The 12297-nt window shown below is 41.3% G+C and overlaps 2 protein-coding genes across 4 annotated transcripts in view; both read left to right on the top strand.

Annotated features, from left to right (window-relative positions):
- The window catches only part of gabrr2a (gamma-aminobutyric acid type A receptor subunit rho2a), a 79812-nt gene extending 75261 nt beyond the window's left edge, over positions 1 to 4551 (top strand). For 2 of the 3 annotated variants that reach the window (XM_039786523.1, XM_039786522.1), the window contains one exon: positions 3374 to 4551. In XM_039786523.1, coding sequence (XP_039642457.1) covers positions 3374 to 3712 — 339 coding nt within the window. In that variant the 3' untranslated portion in view covers positions 3713 to 4551. The remainder of the gene's footprint in view (positions 1 to 3373) is intronic. The other variant, XM_039786524.1, reaches the window with a different exon arrangement.
- Positions 4552 to 10084: 5533 nt separating this feature from the next.
- Positions 10085 to 12297, top strand: part of syne3 (spectrin repeat containing, nuclear envelope family member 3) — a 63240-nt gene continuing 61027 nt past the window's right edge. The window contains exon 1 of the mRNA XM_039785810.1: positions 10085 to 10200. The gene's annotated coding sequence lies outside the window, so the exon portion shown is untranslated. The remainder of the gene's footprint in view (positions 10201 to 12297) is intronic.

Genomic DNA, 12297 nt, shown 5'->3' on the forward strand with positions numbered 1-12297 from the left:
TGCTCCTGAACACACCTCCCTGTAAGACCAGCACGCCCATAGGCGCAAAGATGGGCGCAGGTACATTTGTTATTTAAACGACGTGGGCGCTGGACGGGAAACTGACAACTGCGTCGGTCTTAAACTAGCAAAGACACTTGCGTCGGGCTTTGCGCCGCACTGCACCGGGTGCAAGATAGGACCTTTAGGGCCCTATTTTAATGATCTGAAACGCAAGTGTGAAACGCCAAACGCAAGTAGCTTTGTGGGCGGATCTCTGGCGCTGTTGCTATGATACCAGCGGGATAAATGAGTCTTGCGCCCGACGCAAATCTTAAATGGGTTGGTCTGAAGTAGCTAGGTGTGGTTTGGGCGTAACGTGAAAATAACCAATCAGAGCGTCATCTCACATTCCCTTTAAGAGCAGGCGTATTGTTCCGTGGCGGATTGCTATTTTATGGCCGGATTTGCCTCTGACGCCAGCCGGAGCTGTCCGGGATGCGGCAAAGTAATAAATGCCCGTCTTGACCAGGTGGCGATGTGGCGGCGGCCCTCGGGCGCATCTCCTCAAGTCTGGAGAGGATTGCTGCAGCCATGGAGCGGCCGCCGCCTCAAACGCACCACCTGCTCCTGTTGTGCCCCTTCCTCCTCCCCCCACTCCATCTCTGTCCACCCGCTCCATCAGGAGCGCATCGCTCATTACTCCAGATTCACCAGATTCCGCCGGAGTGTCCAATCCCGCCGTAGTTCAACATCACGTCTCCTTAAGTCCTCTAATATTTCCTCATTTATGTCATCAACACATCCATGATTCATGGAAATGTGTAAAACACAACAAGCCACAAAGAATGCTGCGACTTTTTGAGGACTGTACTGTAAAATGCCTCCTGACCTATCCAAACACCTGAAGTGCATTTTCAGTAATATTTTTCTTTGTAATTATGTATGGTTTTCAAAAATGGGAACTGCTGTAGATGAGAGAAGTGTATGCACGTTGTGCACACGCTACATTATGGCCAAGCATTCGTCCCTAAAATAGCATCTGAATAACGCGCTACTGACTTTAGACTAGCGGCACTGACTTTAGACTAGCGCCACTGACTTTAGACCAGGTTTTTCCTGGTCAGTGGCAGAATTGTTTTCTGAAACTGCAAAATAGGACCACATAACGTTTGCGCCGGAACACGCCTCCTCTTTTCGCTGAACCGCCCCTGGGGTGCAAATACATTCCCTAATTTACCGACGTGCGTCTGTGGAGGGAAAAGTCTGCTGTGCGTCTGGTGCAAAATAGGAATGATACATGCGTCGGTGTACAAAGGCAATTGCACTGAGTGCAAGATAGGACCCTTAGAGTTTGTATTCCACAGTTAACTTTAAGGTTTCAGAAAGTTGTTTTAATTTCAAATTACTCTCACAGAAACACTGAACGGGTGTGAGTTGCCGGGGTTATCTGGGGATGTCAGTATAGATATTGAACTGAATTTTCATGAGCCCAGGCTGTCGGGTTCTACACCATGGGAGGTCTGGGGCTATCAGTGGATCAATGTCCACTGCTGTTTCCATACCCACTGATCCACTGTTTGATTTCTGTACTTACTTTAGGGAATGAAATGACTACATTTACTGCACACTGAACACTCCTGGAATGGATAATCTGTGTTTTTTAAATTTATTTTACCATCAAATAACTCCAAATCATGGTAAGAAGCTGTGAATTATTTTTGAGCAGCAAGATGAACTCTCTATAGATTATGATTCTCAGTTTGCCCGAATCTAGAAGACCAGAAACATCATTACATACACATTATTTTGCCATGAATGAACACACATCCACCAAAGTAATTGTAAACCATTTAGAAAGATAAGGCTGGTGATGTTCTGCATTTTTATAGTCAACAAATGAAACCGGGAAATAAAGCAGATATAGAAACTAAACTTCAGACCACAGCAATTCAGTTAGAAGCTACAATCATAGTAAGAGACTTTCAAAAAGGTCTTTCTCTCCTGCACAGGTCCTGGCGACCGCTGAAATTACTGGATACTATTAACTCTCTTCAAGACTCATAGATTCATAAAACAAGATGAAAATATTTAACTCTGGATGAAGCCATAGACATATATAAACAGGGAAAATGTTTTTAAGGGACACAATCAAAAAGGTTTCCTACTAAATAAAAGGAAATGTCGGGGGAGTCAACACTGGGATTCATCCTCTGGGGACATGAATATCCACCGCAGGTTTCATGGGAACCTTTCATTAGATTTTGAACTAATGGTGATGTTAAATGATGGGCCAGGCAGTCAACTCAGGTAAAAGGGATTATCACTATCCTCTAGAGATAGTGGAAATAATATCCAATTTAAGAAATTTGTAATTTATTTTAAAACAGGGACAATGCACAAGTTAACATTAACCTTGTGTAAGAAAAAGGATAGATGCATTTTACCAGGTTGTAGCACAAGTGCTATTTTCCGCCCGTATTCCCTTGGCAGGTCCCTAAAACCTAAAATATTCGGTGCAAATGAAATACCACCACCGTTAAATCAGACTATCCTCTGGGGACAAGTTTTTCAGTCTGTAAATTAAAATAACAGAACTCTAGAGCCACTTTGAGTCAAGCCTTTGGACTTAAACGTGGCTGGGGCATCTGTTATTTTCCTCAAACTGCTGTCCGTCATCCTGTTGAAAACCTTTTCCTTTTCGGCTAGTTAACTTCTGTTCAAGTAAAAGGTAAATGTACTTTATTGTCACATACACATACATGTTGCGAAATTCATTCTCTGCATTTAACCCATCCCATTTTTAACCCATGGGAAATCATGTGTTTTATTAATTTGCGCTGTCCCCTTTTATAAATAAACTAAACTCAAACATCCCTCAAGGGAGCAGTGGGCAGCCATTTACAGCGCCTGGGGGGCCAACAGCCAGTGCCTTAAGGTCACTGACTGGAGAGCCTAATCTACTAATCTTTGATGGTGGGGGAAACTGGAGCACTCGGAGGCAACCCGCGCAGACATGGTGAGAACATGTAAACTCCACACAGAAAGGAATAGGATTTGAACCCGGAACCTTCTTGCTGCTGGCATGCTATCCACTGGGCCACCATGCCAGTTTCCCTCATTTATGCGTTGAACACCACCTTGAGGAGCCAATAAGAGGCGACGCTGGGAGCAGGGAAGTCTACTTAGAGCGCCTTAGTTTATTTATTAATATATCGGTATTTATCGCCAGCGTATCAATTCTTTTACCACACGAAAAAGGACAACGATATATTGCCGTATTAATATTTTGTCCCACCCCTACTGACTGATGCCTGATATTCTTCCTAAACTTTGGTGTGATCCCTTAAAATTCCAATAATGATTATATACTGCATATTTTCTTCTTTGCCAGTCACTTCCCTGCACCTGCGGGATCTCCCAGACGCGAACCATGACCATGTTGGATGGTACCTACAGCGAGGCAGACACCAACAGCCTGGCCGGCTACACCGAGGAGCCCATGGGGCCAGAGGAGGAGCAGGAAGAGCTGCACGAGGTTCCCGAGAAACCCGAACACATGGTGGTCCACCTGTCAGTGAGCAGTGAGTCCACCACCACCAAGAAGAAGAAGAGCAGCCTGCGCGCCCTCAACATCATCCAGAACACGCACGCCATTGACAAATACTCCCGGATGATTTTCCCTGGTTCGTACATCTTCTTCAACCTTATCTACTGGTCCGTCTACTGCTGAAAGACACTCCTGAGTCTGGACCCGGGCCAGAGAGACTAACACACAGACAGTATGAATGCTGCATCAGAATGGGACACTAATTGTGCTGTTGTACTGTATGTCTGGTTCTGCAAAGTGCAAGTTCTGCAAAAATTCAGCACTGAGACTTTGGGGTTGATGTTTCAGGTTTTTTTTTTCCTCATGCAGCAATTTGAATGTTCATTAGCGCTCTAAACTGTACAACAAAAAATAATAATTTCAATGCTGTTTTTAAACTACTGTTGCTAATTCTTTTGGCCCTTTTCAGCTTCATTTACTGTCAGCTGCTGTTGAAAAGCTTGTTGTCCTCATTACTGCATTTTTTTTCTGAGATGAAGGCAGCTTTGGTCAGAGAAAAAGTTCATTTTTGTATTTGACTTGTTTGTAACATCGATAGATAAGGATAAGGTACGCATTGCCTGCGTTCGTTCTGAGCTACTCCGTTGATGGGTCTCTGTATTTACATTTAGTTGTAATGATTGTCAAGCTGAGATTCACCATGATTATAAGAATTTTAAGCCCATTATCTAGCAGTCATGATTAAATTATAAACAGATGATGACTTCATTTCTATTATGGCAAGATAACACGTTTTGATCATATTCTTTAAGCCTGTTATCCCAAAAAAAATGTATTACTAAGGGCTGGGCGGTATATTGACATATTTTTAAACAAGATATGGGATGAGACAGTATCGTTTATATCGGTATAGGCTATGTCGACGATGTTTCACTTCCGGGATTGTTCAGGTGCCGCCTGAAACTCAGCCGGATGTCCCTCATTTTGGTTACCTTCCGCTTTCTTTGTGCTGGCATTTTAAACTCCACTCGATTTGTGAGGACTATGGTGAACTGCTCCTCAGATCTCTGCAGGGTAAATCCAGACAGCTAGCTAGACTATCTGTCCAATCTGAGTTTTCTGTTGCACGACTGAAAACAACTTTTGAACGTACACATGTTCCTTCCCGAGGCTTTTTTGCAGCGGCTCCTTTGCTCCGTCCTGTGCTTATCGCCGGGCCAAAACGATTGTGATTGGTTTAAAGAAATGCCAATAAACCAGAGCACGTTTTCCCCCCTATCCTGGAATGCTGTGTGGACTTGCCAGACCCTCCTCCGCAGCGCTGTGGAGGAAGGTCTGGCAACGCAAGACTGATATTGGTATAGTTTGATGTTGCATTACATAACCCATTTCTTCAGTAAAGTCGTGCCTGTGTCTGACATTTGCCTACATTTCAAATTGTCATCTGCACAGCTGTATATGTTGTTAGGCAGGAGAGGAAAACCTCTAATTGTACCATTGTTTCCAGTGGTAACGTTCTGTAGTGGTGTCCGCCAGTTACTGGACTTAACGTGAACTTCACTTCTATGAGTTTGAGCAAGTGAGGTGGGGAGAGATGTGACCCAGATTCTCATATGTGGCTTAGACTGAACATTCATCCCACTTTGTAGAAAATAACGAGATATATATTGTGGATTTTTGGTCCATATCGCTTATGTTGATGAATCATTCAACGTGTGAGGCTATATTTAGTGGTGTTTTAAGCTTAATGTTAACACTAACATGTAAACATTCTGAAGATGTTTAGCAGGCAATGTTTATCATGTTCACCATCTTAGTTTAGCATGCAAACGTGTGTTAGTCCAGCTGAGGCTGATGGGAATGTCATTAGTTTTGCTGGTGTTTGGTCATAAACCAAAGGATTCTAAAAAAAAAAATGAAACTGGATGATAATGCTAGATAAAAACTCAGGATCACCAAAGTTATTACACTGTGTACCAAATTTCATGGTAATCATTCCCCCAGTTGTCAAGATATTTCACTCAAAACTAGTTATGTCCGAACGAAGCCTCATGAAACTTCGCAAACCCTTTTCCTAATTTTCTGAGCCCACTAGATGGCGCTCTTGGTTTAAAGAAAAAGGCTCAAGGAATGGCAATTCAGTGTGCTTTCAACCATTTGTTGAACAGAAAGCGCCATCTAGTGGGCTCAGAAAAAAAATGGTTTATGAAGCTTCACGAGGCTTCATTTGGCCAGCACTACTCAAAATCAAAAATGGCAAACGTCATGGTGGTGCTAAAGGCAGATCAAGTCAGATGATCACCAAAGCCAGAAGGAATCACCCTCTGTAGAAAATAAATGTCTGTAGAAAATTGACAATCCATCTAACATTTGCCAGAATATGTCAGTCTGGACCAAAGTAACCACCTCTGAACCTTCTCTAGAACTCCACTGCTGGCACGGATCCAAACTGTTTTCAAATGATCACTTTAATGTATCTTTATCTGAGGATAACAGGCTTCCATACTTCATCGTCCGTCAAAGTGGATTTCATCAATGAGTCGTTCCTCTTTGCCTTGACATTTAAGTCAGGTCCATAACCGTTCCTGTCCACTACTATTAAGTGAATATTATGTTATTGGGCACTTATTATGCAGGTGTCTGTCAGGTGCCATTACACCATTGCAGAAGATTGCTCAACGTGACATAATTAAAAGAGCGCAGGGCAAACCTCAAACGATGGAAAACCAGGTGGAATTTGGGACAGTTCTGTTTGGTTGATGTATTAATTTGAGAAACGTTACAGTCTCCTCCTGGCTCCACAACACAGCGTGTCAAAAACCAACGCTTGGTCAGGGGCCTTGGGCTTTAGTTACTGATGCTAGCATCAGTAACTAAAGATTAGCATAGTTTACCATCTCAGTCAGACGCAGGGGGCTAATTCCAATACAATCCCATCCATGGTGATATTTGATGCTATGGGTATCCCTTTGGAGTCATTTTTCAACGCGCTTGGTCGGGACCAATTTGGCGTCATATTTCAAGTGCAGGGTAAGCCACTCAGTTAAGGTAAAGACCGTGGGTAGGGTTACAAAATGTACGTTTCAGTGGCACAAGAACAGGACATAATCCCCGATATCATGGGTAAAAGTCCTGTGTCATTTGACGCATCCACCACCCCAACTTGCCTCCTTTTCGTCTTTCATACTACTTGCTACCGTTGTCGCTCTTTGTCCTGTTCTTGTTCCGCGAATTGGTGCTATCCAAGTGCGTCAAAAAATTACGCTAAAGGGATACCCAGAACGTCAAATAGCGTAGGTTTTTGAGGCGCTGGGAGTGATAATATGTTGGATTTTCGGTCTTTCATACTACTTGCTACCGTTGGTGCTCTTAATACTACGTCATTTTACAGTTCCATGCAGTCGCTGATGGGTGATTTTGGGCTGGGTAACGGGTTGGGCTCTACACGGGTGTTTTAAGCTCAAATTAAAAATGCAGGTAGAGGCACCTGTGAAGTGAACAGAAGACTTCAGATCTTATCTTAAGATAAAGACATCCTAGGATAATTATTTTAAGCACCACAAAACTCCTTGATCTCTTAAGGAAATTTGACATTTAAGTTATGATCTTGAGATAACAGGCCTAAAAAAAAATATTGCCATTCATGGCCAATCTCAACTTCTGCAGCACTGAACATGCAAATCATTTATTTTCCACTGATTTCGTACTGGTTTTGATATTGTAATGCTGTTCTAATGTTTTAAGAGACTATAGTGACTTTTTGCTAAACTGGCTTCTTGATAAACTTTTGTAACAAGGTCATTTTCACAACGCAACGCTGGATTACTTAAAGGACCATCTTATTTTTTGCTAATTGCCTTAGCATGTGACAGACATATTTACCAAGTACCAGAGATGACTGTAATGATACTTGTATTATAATATGTACTGTAAAAGGTTTGTTGGGCAGTGGGACATTTTGTCCTAAAGTCACTGTAGTCATGTATCCTTGTTCGCAAACAAAATGAACAAAAGCTAGCTTAATAAAATGATTTCATTCAATATCATTTCAGAGGGATTTCTCTTGTCTTTTAAATAAAAGTTAAGTACAGATTGGGAATCAGCTTTCTTGTTCATGTTGCACTTACAAGGTAGAACTTCTTGAGAACTGGATTTGCCTGGTGATATGTTAATTGCACTTCTCATAGTGTGAAAACATGATTATCTACTTTTGAGTAGCTGGTAATGATCTAGGCTTTCATTGCGATACATTTTCTGGCTTATCTAATTCTATAAAAAGCACTAACAGTGGCTGAAACAATGTGTCTTTATGAGAGTGTTCGCATATGACTTATAGGCTCGGATTATAAAAGAGGAGTTGTAATGAGCACAGTCCCCCAAATGTTCTATGGAGGCTTTACTTTCACTTGCTTTTATTGCTAAATGTATGAGTTTTATGCCTTCTTGTGTCATTATTACTGAAAAGCTGAAACACTTTACTGTTGTTTGTGTCCCTGAGAAAATGTGGACATTCAATCATTTCATCAAGAATAAAAGACCAATTATTTTGCATGAAAAATGTGAAGGCTAACACACAAAACATAAAATAACTTAACAAAACGGCAATACATTCTGCTGTTTAGACACAAGTTAGATTAAATTCACCTGTCTTCTATGGCTACAAAGCAAATGTTAACAAGTTGCACTATAACCAGCTTTTATTTACTTGTTTACCAGTTGTAGTTTAAAGGTAGGTGTTTTATTTTATTAACCTTTATTTAACCAGGAGAAATACCACTGAGATTCAGAATCTCTTTTTCAATGGAGTCCTGGCCAAGACAGCAGTACAAAAGTTCCATATTTAAAATATACAGCAAAAACAGACAACATAAAACAGAAAAAAATGAAAAAATAAAAACAGTTGGCAAATTAACATCATCGCCACATAATCACCAGCAGTGCTCGGTAGCATGTGCATTTAGTACTCAAATAATCCTTTATCCTAATTTTAAACTGTATCAATGTTGGTATGTAGTCTAATTTAAGATGATTCTGCAGTTTATACCAGGATGAGGGTGCAAAAAAATGTAAAGGCACTTTCACTGAAAACAGATTTAGGTAGATTTACCCAAATTACAACACAATACATTTTCTCAGTTACCCATGGTGGCATCTAGTCATGTAGATAGTTTTGGTTTTGACATTTCTATATAAAAAGTAAGGTCTATGGATCATGTGAAGTAACTATATCTCAAAATGTTGGCAAATTCAGCTATTCATATGGCTGAACTGGCCCTTTAAGATGTGTGTGAGATTCCATTATTGGCATTTTAGCAGCCCTATTACTGCGAATTTAATCAATAATTAATGCCAGCAATTAAACTGTGGTTTTTATATATTTATAGAAGGCTACCAAGTACTGAAAACCGATATGTAATCCAGCAACATTAAGTACAAGTAGCCTACATAAGTATTTCTTTCCTACCAATAGGAACATCCCTTTGAGACGGTTTGAACCAGTGACTCAGGCTCTGAGTCAGCAGCTGTCCTGGAATAGTTCCTTCTTGTGGCTCAATCTGCGCTGATGACGAGTTCATGTGCTGCAGGAAAACACTGAAATAAACAATGAAGGGAACTTAGTAGGAGTTTAAAGTGAACTGTCAGAAATACTGAAACACAGTATGAGTTGAAATTAGAATTAAAGAGATGGAAAAACAGGTTTTATGCATGCTTCTGATACATAAATGCTCAATGAAAACCACTGTGTTCTCATAGCAGAAGCACTCTTGTGTTTGAAGTTTACTTGCTATTATGTCTATTTTGGGAGCTCTTTCTTCCCATTTTACTGTTAATTTGCGTTGATTTACAAATGACATAACATGAATAAATATGTTCACAAATAACTGGAATGTCTGTATTTTCAGGAGAGAGCTAAGTTGCAAAGTAACAAACATGTACACTGTATGTCAAACGCCCATCGATAGCTGGTTGCTCTCAAAACCTGAAGGCATCACTTGGTTTCCTGCAGAACTTGCCCTATTTTATATAGATAGTTAGTGAAGCACAAATACTAGGCTATTTATTCGTGAAGAGAAACACATAGTAAATAAGATTGCAGTTCACTGTGAAAGTATACACAATTCCTAACCCATAACAAATTGTATAAGTAAATGTAAAAAGAGAAAACTTTGATTTTCTTCAAATTTGTTTGCACCGTTTATATTATTTGATGTCTATCCCTGTATGTCCCTATATGTTAGGGACATTATTTAAGGGGAATATATCCATCAATCCAGAATAACTAACATGAAAAAGATAACCCCTTTCTATAAATTGATGAAACCTAAAATAAATAAAACTAGTTGCGAAATCCCCTTAATATTGGAAAATACTGTGGCCCATGATGTCCCACCTTTTTTTTTTGAAAATGGGTCAAATTTGACCCGAGGACCACAGGAGGGTTAAGAAAGCGCCACTATGCAGTTTTGTTTAGTAATAAACGGAGGTTGCATTTCTGTTGTAATGTCGGGTCGTGTAGTTTACAAGGAGTCTTTAAAGGCAGCACGAAAAGCTGTTGACTCCAGCCCCCAGTGTCCTCCTCTACTTCCTGCCTGCCATAACTTCACTGTACACATAACACAGCAGGACGGCGTTCACGCTAGCTGCTGCTCACACCTGATGAACGCAAAACCGTAAGTGTTTTTACTCTTATAGAGCCTTATCTGATCAATACATCTCCAGCGTTGTTCAGCTAGCTTAATGACATTATGCCTACCTCTACCTACAAACGTGGGAACTCCCTGGAGCCCCGTCGTGCTTAACGTGACGTGACGCCGGGTTAACGTTAACGTTACTGCACTTCAATGAGCTGCGGAGGTTGGTTTGTTGTCGGGGATATTGGCGGTACAACGTTGAATCCTCACCTCTAAGTTAGCATAGCATATAGGTCAGACTGAAGTATTAACTTGGCTGTGTAACGTTAAATATAGCCTACATAAGCGTCCTTGAATTAAAAACGAGCACGGTAACCGTGACAAGCAAATAGTGAATGTTACCGCCGGAAGTGACACACGTGAGAGAACTGGATTAAGGTTAGTGTTAATGCGAGTTTACTGCACGAGCTGTCAAAGTAAGGGAGGAGGGGCTTCGATGTCTCTAAACAGACTGCAGCGGGCGGCGGCTACAATTGAACCCAAAAGTTACTTTTTTGTAACTTTATAAACGTTATAAATGTGGTGTTTATCCATTATTTCTGAGACCAGAAGTGTCGGCGAGTTTCTGATATTCTGTCCAATAAACAAGCGACCGTCTCGATCGCGTGACGTGTTTACAGTGTTTGGTGCGTTTGACAAAGTGCAGCGTGAAAGCAAACCGAACCGAATGTGTTACGTCCCTTCTATGTCTAGGGCCGGAGGACGCTAACGATAAAATAAACCCGGGGGAAAACCAAGCGGAAGCAGTTCAGGTTTAAATAAGATAATTTATTATTAAACTAATAGTAAACAGAAAATGATCTTCAAAAGGAAGACCGATTAATATCGGGCACAACACAAAACACAAACGAAATGCAACAATGTTGCATCTTCACGGCCGAATCACACCGAGTCCACCGAACTACAGGTGTGAAAGCGCCCTATAATGGGAAACGCTATTCAACTGGGCAACAACTTTGACACAACACCGGCAAAGAAAGCTGAATCCTCCAGCGCAGAGCGGACTGTCAGTACAGAGAGCGAAAACGCACTGTCATCGTAGCTGTCCGCCACAAGCTAGCAAGCTAACAAACAACATAAACAAATAAAAGATGCTAACTAGCTACACTTATCGTTCGATACATCTGCTAGGGGCCCCAATTTTAGTGAACAACAGACTACTTGTCAGTCTGACGCTGGGTTCAGATCGGAAGCTCTGCAATCGGGCTGGCCTTCCTCAGACACCCGGCCCGCGCCCCCTGAAACAGCTGTCTGCTCGGGGTCAGCCCTATGTTCCCCAGTCCCTCCAGAAAAACGTGATTATGCGATTGCATAATTCAATGCATAATCAGCCAAAGTCCGCATATTTATGCGGGTGCTGCATTTCTTTTCAAATACGCAGCACTTTCGCCGCATAAATTGACGATTTTCGGCGCAAAATATGCGGGGCTTGCATGATTTCATAATCCCCGCATTTTTGTTGCAAAAAAAGTCACATATATCTTAGCAGAAAGTTGAAAAATGTTGTTTTTACTTCACACAAGAGCAGCCATTTTCCCCTGTTTCCATGGGAACGTTATGAAGTGACGTAATTATGCGACGTGAATATCATCGAAAAGCAGGGTGTTGGGGAATCACTTCTTTTTCTCTTTTTCATCAAACTGCAGTTTTTGCAAGTTCCCGCAATTTCATCGCATAAAATTGCATAAATATCCCGCATATTCCATCGCATTTTTTAAGAAAACGTGCCGCATAATCATGGATTTTTGCCTGCAACAATCACAAAAAAACCTCCCACAGCCCTATGTTCCCACATTTCTACGATTTTTACTTAAAATTAGGCCCTATGTTAGGGTTAGGGTTACATTCCATCTGTAGTCCATTGCTACTGGATAATAGGTTGGGTGTAATTGGCTATCAAATTGGGAGGAAGGGGGATAAAATCTGATACAAATTTATGAAAAAGGAAATGTGGGAACATAGGGCTGTGGGAACTTATACAGTCTATATGCATCAGCCTAACCCTATATAGGCTACATGTCTGTGAGGTGTGGATTCAACTGTATACCTTAGGTCAGTGGTTTCTTGTCTGTGTGG

The sequence above is a fragment of the Perca fluviatilis genome, chromosome 20 (genome assembly GCF_010015445.1).
Source record: "Perca fluviatilis chromosome 20, GENO_Pfluv_1.0, whole genome shotgun sequence".
Taxonomy (NCBI): domain Eukaryota; kingdom Metazoa; phylum Chordata; class Actinopteri; order Perciformes; family Percidae; genus Perca; species Perca fluviatilis.